The 19,012-nt window shown below is 49.2% G+C and overlaps 1 protein-coding gene across 3 annotated transcripts; it reads left to right on the top strand.

Annotated features, from left to right (window-relative positions):
* Nucleotides 1-5,183: 5,183 nt before the first annotated feature.
* Nucleotides 5,184-17,607, top strand: LOC129686974 (C-type lectin domain family 18 member A-like). 3 transcript variants are annotated; one of them, XM_055621211.1, is made up of 13 exons: nt 5,184-5,244; nt 5,496-5,730; nt 6,310-6,401; nt 8,400-8,642; nt 12,274-12,371; nt 12,868-12,989; nt 13,196-13,303; nt 13,957-14,049; nt 14,571-14,677; nt 15,519-15,648; nt 15,962-16,058; nt 16,620-16,711; nt 17,158-17,607. In XM_055621211.1, exons 2-13 carry the CDS (start codon nt 5,589-5,591, stop codon nt 17,193-17,195), a joined length of 1,362 nt encoding a protein of 453 aa, XP_055477186.1. In that variant the 5' UTR covers nt 5,184-5,244; nt 5,496-5,588; the 3' UTR covers nt 17,196-17,607. The 3 variants fall into 3 exon arrangements, with proteins under 3 accessions (XP_055477186.1, XP_055477188.1, XP_055477187.1); XM_055621213.1 differs by lacking the exon at nt 13,196-13,303 and having other exon boundaries at nt 5,190-5,730; XM_055621212.1 differs by lacking the exons at nt 16,620-16,711; nt 17,158-17,607 and adding an exon at nt 16,327-16,607 and having other exon boundaries at nt 5,190-5,730.
* Nucleotides 17,608-19,012: the final 1,405 nt, after the last annotated feature.

Genomic DNA, 19,012 nt, shown 5'->3' with positions numbered 1-19,012 from the left:
CATCGTGGCTGCACCTGCTGGTGCCGTGCACCTGTTGCCTACAGTGTCAGACTGATGACCTACAGACAGCCATCATCTCTTCATCTCTGGCTTCATGGAGTCCCCACTCACACCTCTCTCCAGGGTCTCATGTAGCCCAGGCTGGATTCGAACTCACTATGTAGTCAAAGATGACCTTGAACCCTTGATCTACCTTTTGAGTGCTGGGATCACAGGCAGGAGCCACCATGCCCAATCCTCCTAGAAATTTTTTATAAGGATATCAATCACATTGGATTAGGGCATACCTAAGGACCTTATTTAACCTCAAATACCATTTTAAAGACCACTTCTCCAGCCAGGTAGTGGTGGCACAAGCGTTTAATTCCAGCACTCAGAAAGCTGAGACAGATGGGTCTCTGAGTCCAAGGCTAGCCTGGTCTACAGAATGAGTTCCAGGACAGCCAGACCTAAAACAAACCTTGACTCACAATACAAACAAAACAAAACAAACCCACTTCTCCAAATACTGGCACTCTATGTAATCTAGGACCATGATTCTAGGGCCTGGGTTTGGATCTAATCTGGTTCTCTGCCTTGGAGCTACCTGGAGAAATGTCCTCTTGACCCCTTTCCTTCTGGGCTGTGGAAAGTTCTGAACTTAGAATCATTTTTTCCCTCTTTTTTTTTTTTTTTCAATACAAGGTTTTACTCTGTAGCCCTGGCTGTCCTGGAACTCACTATGTAGGACCAGGCTGGCCTCAAACTCTCAGAGTTCTGCCTGCATCTGCCTCCTGAGTGTTGGGATCAAAGGCAGGCACCACCACAACTGGCTGAATTTAGAATCGTAATACTCCAATTGCCTCTCCAATTTTTCTAGAAAAGCCATCTCTTCTCTTAAATATTCAATATTCAGCCCATACACATTCCACCTCCTTTGATGGGGCATTTCCTTTCCAGGCAACTGGGCGCCCTTTGTGTCTTCACTGACTTCCTTCCTTTCTTCTTAAAAAGCTTTTAGGGGGCTGGAAAGATGGCTCCATGGTTAAGAGAATTGACTGTTCTTCCAGAGGACCTGGGCACAGATCCCAGCACCCACATGGCAGCTCACAACTGTCTGTAACTCCAGCTCCAGGGAATCTGATAATTTGACACAGACATACATGGACTCAAAACACCAATGCGCATAAAAATAAACCTTTTTAAGCTTTTTAGATTGAGTGTGTGCATGTATGTTTGTGTGCATGCTTCTGCATGTATGTATGTGCCTAATTCCTATAGAATCCAGAAAGGGTATTGGATCCTCCAGAACCAGGATTGTGCATGGTTGCAGGCTACCATGTGAGTGCTGAGAACCAAGCTCGGATCCCCTGCAAGAACAGCAGATGCTCTTAACTGCTGAGCCGTAGCTCCAGCTCTCTCCACTCTCCGCCATGCTTTTTGAGACAGGATCTCACTAGATAGCCCTCGCTGACCTAAACTCCCTGTGTAGACCTTGATATCAAAGAGATTCACCTGCCTCTGCCTCCCAAGTGCTGGGGTTAAAGGAATGTGCACCATCACCCCGGCTGTCCTCCTTCTGATACCCCTGTATTTGTGTGTCTTCCTGTTGCATGAACTTTTCCTGAGGAGTCAGGAACATCTAATTACCCCAGAACGGGCACAGATGACAGACCAAATTAATGATGCCACTAAAGTCCAATTTGGCAACAGAATAAAGTTTTTGTTTTGTTTTGTTTTTCTTACGGAGCATAGTTGAGAGTTACTTACAGGAACATGGGTGACTCCAAAAAGTCTCAGCCCAGCACAGATGACTTCCGTCACAGCTGCACATATGGCATCCCCTTCAGTTAATTGCGCCCTCGGTAACTCGGGGTAACCTTCTAAGACCATGAGACCTCTTGCAGCACGTCAGAATTGCATACAGCTGACAAAATGGTATAGGCAGGAGTAGCTGGCATCTCGGGTGAGGGAGCTTTAAAGTTTCTTAAAATGTCTTTTGTCAGTCTTAAAATGAGGATTAACCAATTGTCTCTCAGACCAGAGGGGACCCAGTTCTGCCTACGTGCTCCCACTGACCACTAGGTGGCGTGGCGGTGGCACCCCTGGATTGAAGTGACCTGGCCTCCTGCATCCCTTATTCATTGAGTGAACTGGTTAATTAGAAACCCAAATCAGACTAATAAAATCTCCCCATGAAGGCTAATAACCCAGAGTGACTCTTTGGTAAGTGAGGAACAGAACTGAGGGAGCCTCGAAAAAGGGATGTAGCAAGACTGATGGATCAAGTAACCCCAGCAGCTCAGGGGCTGCAGGACTGCGATTTGTTCTGTCGCTGTTGTTTTACGTTTGTTTCTTTGTCCTTGTTGTTGTTGAGAGGGATGGAATAAAGACGCGATCTCTTGTAGCCCAGACTGGCTTCTACTTTGCTTTACAATCTTTATGGTTGAGGATGGTCTTGAACCCTTCATCCTCCGCAATCCACCTTCAAGGTACTGGGGTCACAGGCATGCGCCACCACATCCCCCTTCTGTGGGGGCTGAACCCAGGCATTCATACATACCTGAGAAACACTGTTCACAACTGAGACACATCCTAAGCTCACGGATTGCAAGGCCAGTCTGGGAAATTCAGTGAGACTGCCTCAAAAGTAAAGAGTGGAAAACAACAGCAACAAAGACCTAAAACCAAACATAGACGTTATGTACATTAAAATATATATAATACAACAACATATTAATGTTTACTATAGATTTATTAATATATCTATTTATATGTCATTATAAATATATTTATATATAATTTATAAAATATATAGTATATGTTACATAACATCATATAGTATATAAAACAATATAATATATTATATATTATAGTATAATATATACAACCCAACAAGAAAAAGTGGATGGGAAGATTGGGGATATAGCTCAGTGGTAGGCAGTTTCCCTAACAAGCATGAGGCCTTAGGTTCAATTCATAGTAAAACAAACAAACAAAAACCCCAACTCTGAGCAGGGCGTGGTGACGCACCAAGAGAGGCAGAGGCAGGTAGATCTCTGTGAGTTTGAGGCCAGGACATCAGGACTACACAGAGAAACCTTATCTTGAAACACACACACACACACACACACAAAAAAAAATGAAACAAACAAACAAACAATTCTCAGAGCCTACATACAGCTACACATGGAACTATCTCTATAATCTCAGTATCGGTACAGATGGGAGGCAGAGTCTAGCAATGCCTCAGAAACCCCTTCGCCAGCTAGCTTGCCATGTACAGCAACTAAAAATGAGAGCCCCTGTCTCAAATAACCTGGAAAACAAAGAGTGACAGCAGAGGTTGTCTTCTGACCTCCATACACATGCCACAGCATTCGAATGCCTACATTCACACACAGGAATACACACAAAAATAAAATAAAGGATGGAGCTGAGCAGTGGTGCACACCTTTGGTTCCAGCACTCAGGAGGCAGAGGGAGGTGGATCTCTGGGTTCTAGGCCAGCCTGGTCTACAGAGTGAGTTCCAGAACAGCCAGGGCTACACAGAGCACCATACACAAGGCCAGAGAGGTGGCTCAGTGATTAAGGGCAAGGGCTGTTCTCCAGGGAACTGAAGTTCTGTTCCTAACACTCCCATGGTGGCTCACAACCTTCTGTAACTCTAGTTCCAGGGCATCTGATGCCTGCTTCTGGCCTCTTTCGGCACTAGGCACACATGGGGTGCACAAACACACACGCAGACAAAACAGCCATACACATAAATCAAATTTTTAAAAATTTAAACTAATAAAAATAGGCCAGCTGTGGTGACTCTGACTTTAACCCCAGCACTAGGAATGCAGAGGCTGGCAGATCTCTGTGAGTTCGAGGCCAACCTGGTGTACAGAGCATTTCTGGGACAGCCAGGATTGCACAGAGAAACCCTATCAAGATAGATAGATAGATAGATAGATAGATAGATAGATAGATAGATAGATAGATAGACAGACAGACAGAGAAGGATGAGGCTGGAGAGATGGCTCAGAGGGTAAGAACACTAGCTGTTCTTCCAGAGGTCCTGAGTTCAATTCCCAGCAACCACGTGACGGCTCACAACCACATGGTGGCTCACAACCGTCTGGTGCCCTCTTCTGGTGTGCAGATGTATGTGCAGGCGGAACACTGTACACACAATAAGTAAATAATTTTTTTAAAGTAGGAGCAACTCTCCCTCTCAAAACTCTGTCCTCTGACTTCTGCACACATGTTGTAGCACCCAGACACTCATACTCATATACTCATCTACATATACAGTAGTGATCATTTTTTTTTAACAAATAAAAGTGCAGCGTTATTAACCACGGGTAGGAGCTGCTCTTGCTGGAAGTTGTCGGGCCATCTGTCTGCGGAAAAGCTCCTGAGGCCCTGTACAGAGCTGCACACTGTGAGGCCCGGACTTGTCCCCATGGCCTGACATCCACGGTGACATTCACAGTCCACCGGTGTTTCTCCAGAAGCCCATGCAGGCCCACCTGTGCCCCAGCAGAATCTCCAAAGAGGTGACATCCGAGAGAGAGTGCTGACTCCAGGGTCAGGAACTACACCAGCTTCAGAAGGACAAAGAATAGCTTGCAAGGCTGTGCTTTAAAATGGCTGAATAAAACTTCGTGGGCATTTGACTCTGGTCCACATGTCAGCCTTTGATTTGTCTGTGCTAGAAATTCAGTGATTCCGGTGGGATTATGGAGGCTTTGGCTAGGCCCTACATGCTACGGCAATCTGCGGCCTTCCTGCTCCACTGTGACCTGTTTGTCTAGAGGCAGGCTTGTTCCCAGCAGGACTCAAGTCAGCCAAGGGCATCCATCACATGCTTTCTTCTCTGTCTGCCTTGCCCCTGTCGTGGCCCAAAGTCACACAGGTAAGCATGGTGGACCCTGGTGCTAGCCTCATCCTCTCACACTGCCCTGGCATATTTCTGTAAGGCACACCTTTCTTCCTGAAGGTGCAGCCTCAGCTCACCCCTCCATGATCCCTCCAGTGGCATCTGTCTGGTGAAGAGTTGCTTCCTGCTTTATGTTTAATTCATGGCTAGGGGTTTGGGATGAGTGTCCCAAGAAAGGAAAGAACTCCCCTGGGGTTTTGCCCAGTTCCTGCCTGCTTTAAGGGCCCACTGCCAAAGTCCCAGCCTCCTCTCCACCACTGGGGCAGGGGAGTAGAAGCTGTCCATGGGCTTGGAGGGGAACAGCCACCAGCCACTAATCCACAGCCCTGGAATGTCTGTAGGCCAATCAGCAGGGTCTTTGGGGGCTCCCTGAGGGTGCTAATAATCCTACAATGATTAGCAGGGGCCACAGGGTCAGTGCACACTGCCCTGCTTTCTGCGGTGGAGCAGGCTGCTCAGACACTGAAGCTGGAGTAAGGAGGCCTTTAGAAGAAGGGCTCTCCTGTCTCTGTCCAAGCCAGTGCACCGCTGAGGGGAGGCCATTTGCACACAATGATGACTCACTAGCCTCCTCCTTTCGTCTGGCAGTTTAGCCTGACTCCTTCAGACTGTGAACAGCTTCACGAAAGCCTAGGAGGCTAGCTGGACCGCTGAGAGAAGTCTGCAGCACCAGGCAGGCTAATGGTTCAACTGGAGCCCTCCCCTGGCCCGGGGAGCCAGAGCCGATGGCTGCGTCTCTTGCTTGTGCTCCTATCTCTCCTTGACATCACCTGGACAGAGGTGCAGGCACCCCCGCTGCTGGAGCAAGCTCCTACTCTCCAAGGTAAGGGATATCTGGGGAAAGACAGGAGTAGAGTAGAGGGGTTGTTGCGATCCTGAAGGGGCACCAAACGATTTCTAGAAGCCGCTTGCCGGGACTGAATCCTATGTTGTGCTGATGCGATAAGATGGGGACCCATTAGAACAATTCAGGGGGACATGATGGAAGGATCCTGGGGAGGAAGAAGGATGAAGCTATCGGTCCAGGGTTAAGGTGAAGGAAAGATAGAACTTAGAGCCAGCAGCTAAGACCTCAGAAGAAACAGTGGTAGAAAGACGTCACAGCAAGGGCCTGCTTCTAGTCCAGGGCCGAGTCTCTTATTTACCCATTATCTCCCCACAACCTAGCCAGCCAGTCACTTACAGCATTGCTCTATACGCGGTCTGTCCTCACCTATCCTCCTGTCTCTCTCCTCGCCTCCCTCCATCTCTGTACTGGGAGTTTTTCCCTACACACACCTACCACTACTGTCTCTCCTCATCTCAGATCTGTGTTGTTGGGGTGGGGTCACACCGTCAGCTGGCAATGGCGATGTCCCAGGTGCTGCTGGTCATTGGCCTAACCTTCTCTCCTGGCCCCCAGCCCTGAGCAGGAAGGAGAGCTTCTTAATCCTCTCTGTTCACAACCGCCTGCGCAGCCAAGTCCAGCCTCCTGCAGCCAACATGCAGAGATTGGTGAGTATGCCCAACCGTTCTGTATCAAGAGGACTGCCAGAGGGACGGGAGCTCGGGGGTGAGTTCAGGAGGTCTTGCCAGTGTCAGGTCCCCCTTTCTCCAGGGGCACCATGGTCTTGGTTGATGGGGAGCTATGTAGCTTCTTCCATCAGGGAAAGCTCTTAAGTCAGGGCCCTACTTGCATTAAAGACAAACCTGCCTTTCCTGGCATCCTGTTGCCATGGAGATCAACAGATATGGAAAGAGCCAGGGTTCCCTCCTGTGGCAGGGGGACTGGGGTATGTGGCTACACAAAAGAATCCAGCAGAAAGGCAGAAGTAAAGATCAGGGAGGGAGAAGTATCCCATGGGGCTGTTGGGGGGACTGGCTAGTGACCAGGATTTATCTAGGAAGTATTGTCTTTCTCAAGTTCCTCACTCATTCCCTTATTTGCCATTTAGAACCTTCATGACTGAGGCTGCAGAAGGGTCAGGGCTGATCATCTTGGGGACTCAGACACATTGCTTTTGTAGTCTGGTAGCCCAATAGCCCCAGCCCATGTGAACAGGCCTGAGAGCAAGGGTGGAATGGGTAAGGGAGGGCAAGGTTCCCCATGGTTGCCTCCCATCAAGTCCTCAGAGGCAGATAGTCACAGTGGGTGGCGACCTTGAGAACTCAGGGGTCAGTTTCCCAGGAGGTGGGGGAGGGCCAGGGGGGAGTGGTTAGCTTCTCTCCCCTGGCCTGCTCTCAGTGGCTCTGTCTCCCGTGCCCACGTGTCCACATGCTGGGCAGCCAGGATTTTCTAAGTCGGAGTACCTGGCAGTGAGTCCTTCTACCCCAGGACCCTGCAGGCTGGGGGTAAGATTAGCTGGTTGGTAGTTTGCACCTTTCTTGGGGCCCTTTGCTTAAAGGCCTGAAAACAAAAATCACTTTTGGCCAGATGGGAGCAGCAGAGTACTTCTGACGTGGCCAGGGGTAGTTCTTAAAACACACATACACACACATACACACACATACACACACATACACACACATACACACACATACACACACATACACACACACACAGCCAACCAACCTGCAAGTCTGGGCACTGTCCAGGCTCAGATTATTAGATTGCAGAACATGACATCAAAAGTCCATTCCCTTACCTGGCATAGTGCTGTTCCCTAGGCAGGGCCAAAGGTGTTTATGCAAGACTCAGGAAGATGGAGGCGCAGTTTGCTTTCGTGCTGTATCTTGGGCAGCTCCAGAGGTCTTGCCTGAACCTTCTGTGACTCTGTGCAGTGAGGAAAACAGCTCTAATCATTAGACAGGCGAGCATGGCTCTTTGCTCGGTGTGACCTGGCACCCCCCAGATATTCAGAGGCAGTGGGGAGATGACTCATTGCCCATTAGCTTCCTTGTTATCCAAAGATCAGTTGTAATGGTTAGGTTTGATTGTGCCAACCTGACCAGAATGACCTGGAAAAAGAATTTCACCAAACAGCTGTCTGGATTAGGCTGGACAGTGGGTATTTCTGTGTTGGACTAGTCTTGATTATGTTAATTGATGTAGGAAGACCCACTTTAAAAACGAGTGTCACGCCTGCGCATACTGGCAGGCACCTTTACTTCCAACGCTTGGGAGGCAAAGGCAGACAGTTCTCTGTGAGTTTTAGACCAGCCAGGTCTGCATATTAAGTTACAAGACAGCCAGGGCTACACAGAGAGACCCTGTCTCAAAGAAAAGAAAAAAAAAATGGGTGGTACTCTTCCCTGAGTTTGAGTCCTGGACTGTAGGACCAGAGGGAAGGACACAGCAATCTAAGTGCAAGCACGCATGCCTTCACTCTCTCTCTCTGCTCTCGGCTGGGTATGTGACTAGCCGTTTCAAGCTCCTTCCACCTTGAGTCCTCTGCCATGCTGGGCTGGACTTGTGAGCTGAATAAGACTTTTCACCCCTAAGTTGCTTTTGTCACCCAGCAACTGGAAGGAAATCAAATCCACCACCTGAGGATGCCTTTGTGCCGCCCCCAGGACTGGAGTGAGAACCTGGCTCAACTAGCTCAAACCAGGGCGGCCCTCTGCAGCGCGTCGGCCACCCCAAACCCAGCATCGACCCCACAGCACACCCCACAAGTGGGCTGGAATGTGCAGCTATTGCCCATGGGCTCAGCATCATTTGTCGAAGCGATCAACCTCTGGTTTGCTGAAGGTTTGCAGTATAGATATGGGGACGCTGAGTGTGCCCACAATGCCACCTGCACCCACTACACACAGGTGAGTGTGTTGCAGATGAGACTAGGGCATGGCTTTCCCAGCCATCTTAGAGAAGGCTACACTTTATCCTTAAAGGGATACTATCTAGACTTAGAAGATGTTACCGCACCAGAGAGCCCTCCCCAGATGAAACTTTCTCAATTTCAGCTCCATCATTCTCAAGAAAGTTTCCTTCTTTTTTCTCCTCCATTCAACAGCTATGGGTATTTATTGTTTTTTTTATATACCTGTCAGTGTTTAGTGGCTAAGTACAACACTGACTAACACAGGCAAAATTCTCAACATGTTTTAAGGTTTTATTTATTTCCTTTGAAGGCTCTACCTGCATGTACACCTGCATGCCAGAAGGGGGCAGTAGAGGGTATTGATGTCTGTGAGCCACCACGTGGTTGCTGGGAACTGAACTCAGGACCTCTGGAAGAACAGACAGAGCTCTTAACCCCGGAGCCATCCTCCAGCCCCTCTCAAAATGTTCTAACACCTTTAGTATACATATAATAATATTGAAGGTGACCCATGGAGTGAAGTAGACTCTGTCTCATTTACTGTTTTCTGGAATAATTTATATGACATTTGTTAAAATCTTTCCCTTAAACTATCAGGCCCTGTTCCATTTTATGATTGTGTTGTTTCCTTCCTTCCTTCCTTCCTTCCTTCCTTCCTTCCTTCCTTCCTTCCTTCCTTCCTTCCTTCCTTCCCTTCTTGTTTTGTTTGTTTGTTTTGAGACAGGGTTTATCTGTACAGCAGCCCTGAGCACGCATAGCACAGAGTACTTGTGGGGCTCAAAGGACAACTTGTAGAGGTTGTCTGTCCCTCTCTCAGTGCTGAACCGGGGTCCTCAGATTCGGCAGCAGGTGCCTTTATAAGCTGACACATCTCCCCAGACCTTTGTTTCATGTTTTTGATGCCATGCCTTGCTATTTATTCTTAGGCAGACCAAGCTGGCCTTGAACTTGTAGTGATTCACTTCCTTCCCCCTCCAAGTGCTGAATTACCAGGGTGAGCTGCCAGTCCTGGCCCCGCATCACCTTCTTTGTCTTTTTTTTTTTAATTTTATTATTTTATTTTATATTTTATTTTATTTATTTATTTTATTTTATTTATTTTATTTATTTTATTTTATTTTATTTTATTTTATTTTATTTTATTTTATTTTATTTTTTCTGAGCCAGGGTTTCTTTTACAGCCTTGGCTGTCCTACAACTAGCTCTGCAGACCAGGTTGGCCTTGAACTCACAGAGATCCACCTGCTTCTGACTCCCAAGAGCTGGGATTAATGTGGATTTTTATCTCATTGATATAAAGTCTCTTTCTTTTTATTCCAAGACATTGTTTGTCTGTATAACTGTGGCTGTCCTGGAGCTTATTCTGTAGACCAGGCTGGTCTTGAACTCACAAAGATCCACCTGCCTCTGCTTCCCTAGTTAATGGTGTGCGCCGTCACCGCCGGGCTTTTTGTTTCTGATTTTGTTTTGTTTTGTTTGTTTTTGAGACAGGGTCCCATGCATTCCAGGCTGGCCTCAGCCCTTATTGTTAAGAGTTACTCGAGGGTGACCTTGTTGTTTCCATTTCCCAGGGGCTGGGGTGACACACAAGGCCACCACGCCCAGCCTTCACGCAAGCTGAGCGGGCGCTCTTCCGACTGAACTATGGCTCCAGCCCCACATTAAGTCCTTGAAAACATCTGTTATATGAATTTCAGGTTTCTGAAATTTCCTTCCTTCCCTCCCCACTTTTCAGTTTTAGATAGGGTCTTCCAAAATAGCCAGTCAATCCTCCTGTCTCAGCTCTCGGGAGCAGAATTTTGCACTGTGTTTTGTTTTGTATTTCTGAGAGGTTTTTGTTGTTGCTGCTGTTTCTTTTAAGGCAGGGTCTCCTGTAGCCCGGGTTGGCCTCAAGCTTACTGTTTAGCCCAGGATGACCTTGTACTTGTAAACCTCCTGTCTCCAGCTCTCAAACGGTTTGGCCGCCATGCTCAGCTTCATTCCACAACTTTTTTTTGTTAGTGTTTTTATTGTTCTTAAGGGTGGGTTGTTTGTTTGTTTTATTGTTTCATTTTCAGTGGTAGTTCCGGATTGTTTGCCTTGAAGAATGTAATTGCTTTTTCTTAATTTATTTCCTTAAATTGTGTTTTTTAATCCTTTCTTTTCTTTCTTTCGTTCTTTAATCGTGTGTGTGTGTGTGTGTGTGTGTGTGTGTGTGTGACTAGTGATCCAAACTAGACCCTTGAACATGAGAGGAAAATACTCTACCACTGAACTCTAACTCTAACTCTAAAATCATAAACTTAAAAAGCATTCTGCATTAAAGCAAGATGCTGAGCCGGGTGGCGGTGCACACCTTTAATCCCACACTTGGGAGGCAGAGGCAGGTGGATCTCTGAATTCAAGTCTAGCCTGGTCTACAGAGTGAGTTCAGGACAGCCAGAGCTACAGGGTTACACAGAGAAACCCTGTCTCAAAAAACAAACAAACAAAGCAAGACACAGTGCATGCCTGTAATCCCAGTACTCAGGAGGTAGAGGCTGGAGGATCAAGAGTTCAAAGTCATCCTTGGGGACATGGAGAGTTTGAGGCCAGCCTAAACAATAAGATATCTTTCTTTCTTTTTTCAAATTGTTTATTTTTACTTTATGTACATTGGTGTTTTGACTGCACGTATGTCTGTGTGAGTGTGTTGGATGCTCTGGAACAGGAATTACAGACAGTTTTGAGCTGTCATGTGGGTGCTGAAAATTGAACCTTGGTCCTCTTGAAGAACAGCCAGTGCTCTTAACAGCTGAGCCATCTCTCCAGCCCAAGATATCTTTTCCAAAATAAATAAATAAATAAACAAACCAAAACTAATAAAAGGATGGCCGGGCACAGTGGCAATCCCAGGACTTGGGAGGCAGAGGCAGTCGGATCTCTGTGAGTTCAAGGCCAGCCTGGTTTACAAAGTGAGTCCAGGACAGCCAAGGCTACACAGAGGAACCCTGTCTCAAAAAAAAAAGTTTGGGCTAGTGGACTGATGGAACATAGCTCAACAGTACAGCGCTTGCCCAGTCTGTGTCCAGCTCTGGATTAAATCTCTCGCATAAAAGAACGATCTATAAACTAAGCATGGTAGAACTAGCCTTCAATCCCAACATCTGGGAGCCAGAGACAGGTGGAACTCTATGAGTTTGAAGCCAGCCAGTTTTAACATAGTGATTTCCTAGCCAACGCTGCATAGTGAGAACTTGTCATCATATATATCATAGATACATCTATGATTATATATATGTATGAAAGATCAACCTGTAGGGAGAAGTGAAGGCTTGTGGCCATTTTTATAATCTTACACAAGGCCCTTGATACCAGACTCTTTCTTTTGTCACCCCTTCCACCTGTCCATAATCTTCTTGCCTTTCAACACGTAGTAACCCTCAAACTCTCACTGCGCCCCTCCATTCCAAAAGCTTTCCTCCATTCTGATGGCTGTGCTCAGCATAGCTGCTGTTCCTGGGGCCCCAGGAAGGTAAGGGAGATGCCTGTCTGTCTGCCTGGTGGAGGCCGTAGTCTCCCCGGGTGGGCGTTGCCTGTGCTGCAGCACCCCGAGACGGAAGTGAAGGCAGCCTGAAAGGGTTTCTGAGCCGCTGTGTTCTCTGCAGCTTGTGTGGGCCACCTCCAGCCAGCTGGGCTGTGGTCGGCATCTATGCTTTGTGGACCAGGAAGCCATGGAAGCCTTTGTCTGTGCCTACTCCCCTGGGTAAGCTCCCCTGGGTGAGCTGGGTGAGCTGGGTGATGGCTGGAGGGGGAGTGAGGATGGGGAGGCTGAGGCTGAGGGTGGGAGGGTTGGCTGGATGACTTTCACTCAGGATAAGATACGTACCCAGCCACCCCAGATGTCCTTACCCTTGCTACGCATAGGAAAGAAGAGGAGAAAAGGAAGAAGGTATAATAGATTCTGACCGTGCGGGGCGGAGCTTGTCCACAAATGCTCCTTCCTGGATGCGTGACCCTGCTCTGGGGGAATATGTCCAGAATTGATACAAAAGTCATCTTTTGTTTCCTAGCTGATTTCCCTGCCACAGCCAGCTCCCTGAATCCCTAACTGGGCTAGAGCTGCTAAAGGGGTCCATAGGGAAGGCAGCCAGGACCCATTCCTGCCCTGCCCAAGGCTCCTCCTCAACTCTGTCCAAAGCTCCTGCTCCTGCCCTGCCCAAGGCCGGGGTCTCCAGACCCTCTGATGCTTGCTCTCACAGAGGCAACTGGGATGTGAATGGGAAGATAATCGCCCCTTATAAGAAAGGCAGCTGGTGCTCACTCTGCACAGCCAGCGTCTCGGGCTGCTTCAAGGCTTGGGACCACGAAGGCGGGCTCTGTGGTGAGTATGCCACCCTGTTTCTTCCACCTGGAACAGCAGGCGCAGCCGGGCTGAGAATGGGTGACCAGTCCTGCTCCGCACAGGGTGGGAGCTAGCATTCTGAGGGACCGTGCCAGAAGCCCTGGCCTCAGCGCCTAGGAAAGGACCTGCCTGACCTGCTTACCCCAAAGAGGACCCTTCTCAGAATTACCTACTCTTCTTGCCAGAGGTCCCCAGAAACCCATGTCGCATGAGCTGCCGAAATCACGGGCATCTCAACATTAGCACTTGCCACTGCCACTGCGCCGCTGGCTACACAGGGAGATACTGCCAAGGTGAGGACCTAGTGCCCATTCCTGAGGGGTACCCTGAGAGGAGATGCCCCTCAGTGGACATACATCTGTCCGGAGGCAGCTACTGAAGCTGGTACAGTGGGAGAGCTGGAGGGCTGTGGTGGCCAGAGATTCAAAGTGTCCGAACACAGGAAGTCTCGGCTGCATTAACATTATTAACCACTGGGTTTTCACACTTCGTGCGCTCGCTCAATAAAAAACCCACTGAGCCCTAACTGTGCGCCACACCCTAAGCTATTCAGATGATTTTAAATGTTTAGGAAACTGAGCATTGTCATGAGCTCCAGGCCAACCTGGGCTATGCAGTGAACTCTAGGTCAGCTAGGGCTACAGGAACACTGATTAAAAAAAAGAATCCTATTTGGCCCTTTAGACTATCTATTGAAACAGACATAGAATTAGAAGACAGAGGGTCCCTCTTGTCCCACTGCCGACTTTCCATGACCTCTAAACTTCAGTTTGCTTCTCTCTACAATGAATCATTGTAGCCGAAGCAGCCAAGCATGGCAGTAGCCGGAAGCCCCCATGGGCTCTGTCTCTGGGAGGGTATTCTTGCTGGGGTTGGCTTGTTAGGGCGTCATGGGGCTCAGGAGGTTAGAGGCTGCGCACGCCGCCCTTCTGCTCTGTCCTGGCAGTGCGGTGCAGTGTGCAGTGCGTGCACGGTCGGTTCCGGGAAGAAGAATGCTCCTGCATCTGTGATGTCGGCTACGGGGGAGCCCAGTGTGCCGGTGAGTCCCGGCTTGAGGTTGTTCTCAGAACCGTCTTCAGTGGGGGTACTGCATGTGTCAGCTGGCTCAGGAAAACCACACTAATATCTGAAATTGGCCACAGTGGGGTATTTATACCAAACGGGACAAGCTATGGATCTTTTTTTAAATGACATTTTATTCATGTGAATGTGCCATAGAACACACTCTGTGTGGATGTCAGAAGACAATTTGTGGCAGTTGATGCTCTCCTTTCACTGTGTGGGAGGGACCTGGGGATTGAACTCAGAACATCAGGCTGGGCAGCAAGCGCTTTTTCTACTGAGCCATCATGCCAGCCCTGGATTCCCCAGTCCCTTCTTTCTCTCTCTTGAGAGCTCTCATGCTTGCAAATTTACCAGCACACTACTGACTTCTGCCCGCTTCCAGTATGGAGGAGTTAACCAGAGGTTGGGGTACCTTGAACATAGCCCAGCCCGGTGGGAGAGGGCAAGGATTCTGAGGTCGGCACACAAATCCTTGCTTTCCTGCACTCCTGCCAGCCAAGGTGCACTTTCCCTTTCACACCTGTGACCTGAGGATCGATGGAGACTGCTTCATGGTGTCTTCTGAGGCAGATACCTACTATGGAGCCAAGAAAAAATGTCAGGTGAGGGCTAACCCTCGCCTTCCCAAGGTCTCAAACAGGGTCATAACAGGGTGGCTTTGGAAGAAGATATAGTTCCTTCAACTTCCCCTGGCCTCACTCTTTTCATTAGTATAAAGTAGGAATCATAGATTTAAGGCTCATACAAGGCAGAAGCCTACTTAACACCCAGGCCCCAGGCCCCCGGCCCTAGGCCCCAGGCCTCAGGCCCCCACCTCCATCTGAGGAGCTGTCTTTACTCAGCTCCAGCTGACAGCTGACAGCTGATACGCTGGATGTCAGCTCAGTTTGGCCAGAACACAGGCCAAAATTTTCTAAAGGTTTATTTATTTATTTTATGCACATGAGTGCTCTATCTGCATGTACACCTGCATGTCAGAGGAAGGCATCAGGTCACAGTATAGATGGCTGTGAGCCACCATGTGGTTGCCAAGAATTGAACTCAGAACACCGTGAAAAGCAGCCAGTGCTTTTAACCTCTGGTCCATCTCTCCAGCCTCAGAAACCCAGATTTTCCTTGATATTTCTTGACCTGCTAATATTGACAGTTGGTCCAAATATACTTAATACACCTCGAAATTGAAACAAAATTCTTCGGAGGGGGCAGGACCATGCTTGGCCTATGAGATGCCAATGGAGCCTTGTGTACACACAGAGGGAAGTCTGGCGGGGAGAGGAAGACGACCTCCATTCTCAGAGGCGGGACGTTGTTGGGGGTGGAAGTAAGACAGCCCAGCCAGCATACATGTTTGGAATCCTGGCCATGGCGGGGCAACGGGATGGGTAGAAAGTTCTGGGACTGAACTCCACAGTCTGTCCCATTTGACCCAGAGTGGGGTTACAGGGAAAAGGTGGGGTGCTAGCCCAGATCGAGAGCCAGAAAGTGCAAGACATCCTTGCCTTCTACCTGGGCCGCCTGGAGACCACCAACGAGGTGACAGACAGTGACTTTGAGACCAGAAACTTCTGGATTGGTGAGTGCTTGGCAGTTGGAGTGTGGCAATCGGGAGGACATGAAGCCTTACAAGGCTCCAGTAAACATGGACTGAGGTACCCCCCCCCCAAACACTCACACCAACAGATAGCAAGGGTATGGAAAGGGTTTGGAACACGGACTGGATCAGCAGTCAGGACAATCTCCTGACTGCTGAGGGCTACAGAGTGGGATGAACCACTGTGGGGGGAGGGTTCTGGAGAGAGAGGTTTAACAGCTGGGGGCTTGAGAGGCATTAGGGAGGCAGTTTCTGGACTCTGAGACACTGGGCAACCTTGGCTACCCTGGTCCAGGGCTCACCTACAAGGCAGCTAAGGACTCCTTCCGCTGGACTACTGGAGAACACCTGTCCTTCACCAGTTTTGCCTTTGGGCAGCCTGACAACCAGGGGTGAGTCTGGAGTGTCTAATCTCCCCTGAGCGCACTTTCCACTTGGGCCTGCCTGGTTGAACTTCAGATGCCACTGAAGAACCTCCACCCTGCCTATAAAGGTCTGGACCTTACCCGGTTTTAGGTGCCAGGGAAAGCGGGCATCAGCTGTACAGAGAACATTCTGGTTCCGTGGCGTTGCCCTGGTCTTCAAAGCCCAGGGGTGCCATAACAGGGGTGGAGGTGGTAAATCTTTAGGGTCACCGAGGACTCCAATTTTCTCTCCTAGTACACCCTCACTGCATCCAGGCCTGACTGGGCTTCCGGCATCTGTTCTCCTGGTGGCGGAAGGATGTGGGCCTGTGCCTTCCTGCTGTGGCTAGGCGCTGGACTGGGCTGCGTGGGGTGAAGGCTGCAGTGTATGGGGGAGCAGAATGAGCGCTGGCTCCCAGCAACCTCGTCTGCGTGTGGTGCACCTGGGCCTCGCAGACGCAGGTGGCCTAATGGGGTGGAGGATTTAAGACTCTACTAGGCTCCTCATTTCATCCCTCCACGCCAGCGTTCTGTATCCCGGCCCCGCAGGTTTGGGAACTGTGTGGAAATGCAGGCGTCTGCTGCCTTCAACTGGAACGACCAGCGTTGTAAAACTCGAAACCGTTATATCTGCCAGTTTGGTGAGACCCTGCTCTCAGCTCCCCTCCTCTGTTACCTGTCTCCTGATGGGCTAATGGCCGACACCCTGTTGCTAGGCTATCCAAATCATAGGTATAGGGTGTGTCCGAGAGCACAGAGTCAGAGAAGGTTTCCTGCTCAGGGTCTTATATTCACAACTGTCTGAGGCCGAACAAGGGGATGATGATGGCACAACACTGAATACCACGTCTTCTCTCGTGAAAGCCAAGGCCTGGGGATCTGTCAGATCTCTTACTGTGCCCTAATTACCCACAGCCCAGTAAGCTATGGGAGAGGGGACAGAAGTGAAACCTGGACCAACTTCAGTTCCCAGCATCCACCTATTAGAATTTGGAGTTCCCAAAGAGAACACAGTCATGGCTACTACTACATGAGCTCAGCAGAGTCTCCACCACAGGACTCTCACGCTATTATGCTTCCTTTCCAGCTCAGAAGCACATTTCCCGGTGGGAGCCAGGGCCCTGAGCCTGGCCAGGCGGTTCTCCTGTTGGCCCCTGCGTGCACAAGTCAGTTTGTCTGACTGCTCACCTGTGTGAAACAAGGGCCTGGGTCTGGGTGGGACTGTACGTCCAACATCCAAAGACATCTCAGATCTTGCTGGACGTTGGGTAGCATAGTCATGAAGCCCATGGGAAATGAACAGGGGCTCCTGCAGGGGCCTAGCATGGGAAAAGAAGAACCAGGGATCCTCAGCCTGCTTTTGATTGAAAAGTTGGGCTTCCATGGGCCCCTGAAGCAAAATCCAGAGCCAGTGGCCGGAAGAAGCTGTTTTGTTCCATTCAGCTCAAATGTCCTTGGGCAGCTGGAGTTTTCCAAACTGGAGGCTTCACAAAAGATTAAATGATGTTATGAATCAGCTGGCTTTGCAAATGATCGATTTTTCTTCTTTTCTGTGTGTGTATTTTGTTTTGTTTTTGTATTGTTCTTGCAGTTATTGTTTTGTTGTGCTGACTAATTTCAAACTGGCCTCGATCTCACTATGTAACCCAGACCGGCCTTCAACTCATAGCAAGCCTCCTTCCTTAGATTCCTGAGTACTGGGATTTCAGGCATGCACCATCATGCCTAGCCAATGGCTGGCTTGGGAGGGGAGTTCAGATGGTGGAGGATGGTCCCAGGAAGAGCAGAGGGGCTGATGCTTCACGGTCACCTGTTAGTCTTTGTCCCTTTCAGCTCAGGCTCATGACCTAAGCCACACTGTGGGCAGTTTCAGGTTCCCTGGTAAACTGTTTGCTTCAATTATTTCCTTCTCCTTCTTCTCCCCTTTCCTTTCCTTTCCTTTCCTTTCCTTTCCTTTCCTTTCCTTTCCTTTCCTTTCCTTTCCTCTTCTTTCCTTTCCTTTTCTTTTCTTTTTTGTCTAGCAGCTCCCAGCCTAATAGGCCTCAAGCAGTGGGCATATTAGTAGAAACTACCCTGAGAATCTTGGACATGGCGTGCACATGTGCGTGTTCACGAGCGAGTTGTCTCCACCTATGGAGTGCTATTTCACAGGACCTTAACATCAAATATCATCTTACAGTCAAAGAAATGCCAGCTGAGAGGCTGAGTAACACAGCTGAGAAAGAAACCTAGTCAATTTGGCTACCATTTAATCCTGTTTTCTTTCACCGATTTACCCTGTTTAATAACAGCGGGGAGGCACACAGGAAGGACCGCTGTTTGCTCACTCATAGTTTGGACACTTGAGGGAGTAGCCATACGCCGATCTCTGGGGACTTTATTTTTCTTTGATGTGGCAAACTGTTCTATTCCAAGGTGTCTGTTTTCCCCAGTCTATAAAAGTTCATCGTTTGGCCATGTCTGCCAGAAGCAGGCTTCATCAAGCATTACCTACCATTTCAGATGCCTTGCCCGGAGGTAGAGAGGCCCTTCTTTCTTGACTTGGCCCATGCCTGTAGTTAGAGTCGTATTGGAGAGAAGAGAACGTGAAGCAATCTTAAACTGTTTGGGATTCAGGTACAAAGACAACCTCGGCTGCTGGGCCCGAGGCCCCGCCCTTTACCCGCCCCTATCCCTCCCACTGCTCCTGGAGTTTGTCACCTGGTCCAAGCTTTTCCACAGGGGATCGGTGGGGAGAGGGTCCTCCGTGGGCGGGTGTGTTGGAGACGGCAGCCTCCCGGGCTGAAATTGGACGGAAGGGGAACATCGGACGCCAGAACCTCCCACCCCAATTTCCGGGCTCAGTGTACTGGGCTGCCAGAGTTGGCGGAGGCCTAGCGGAGGCTTAGTCACTGCTAGGATCGCAGCAGGTGTAGAGACGGATATCCCACCTAGGCCAGTCC

The sequence above is a fragment of the Psammomys obesus genome, unplaced genomic scaffold (genome assembly GCF_907164565.1).
Source record: "Psammomys obesus unplaced genomic scaffold, mPsaObe1.curated_primary_1811, whole genome shotgun sequence".
In the NCBI taxonomy this organism is placed as follows: Eukaryota; Metazoa; Chordata; class Mammalia; order Rodentia; family Muridae; genus Psammomys; species Psammomys obesus.
The sequence above is the reverse complement of the archived record's forward strand: the minus strand, read 5'-3'. Positions and strand labels throughout refer to the sequence as shown.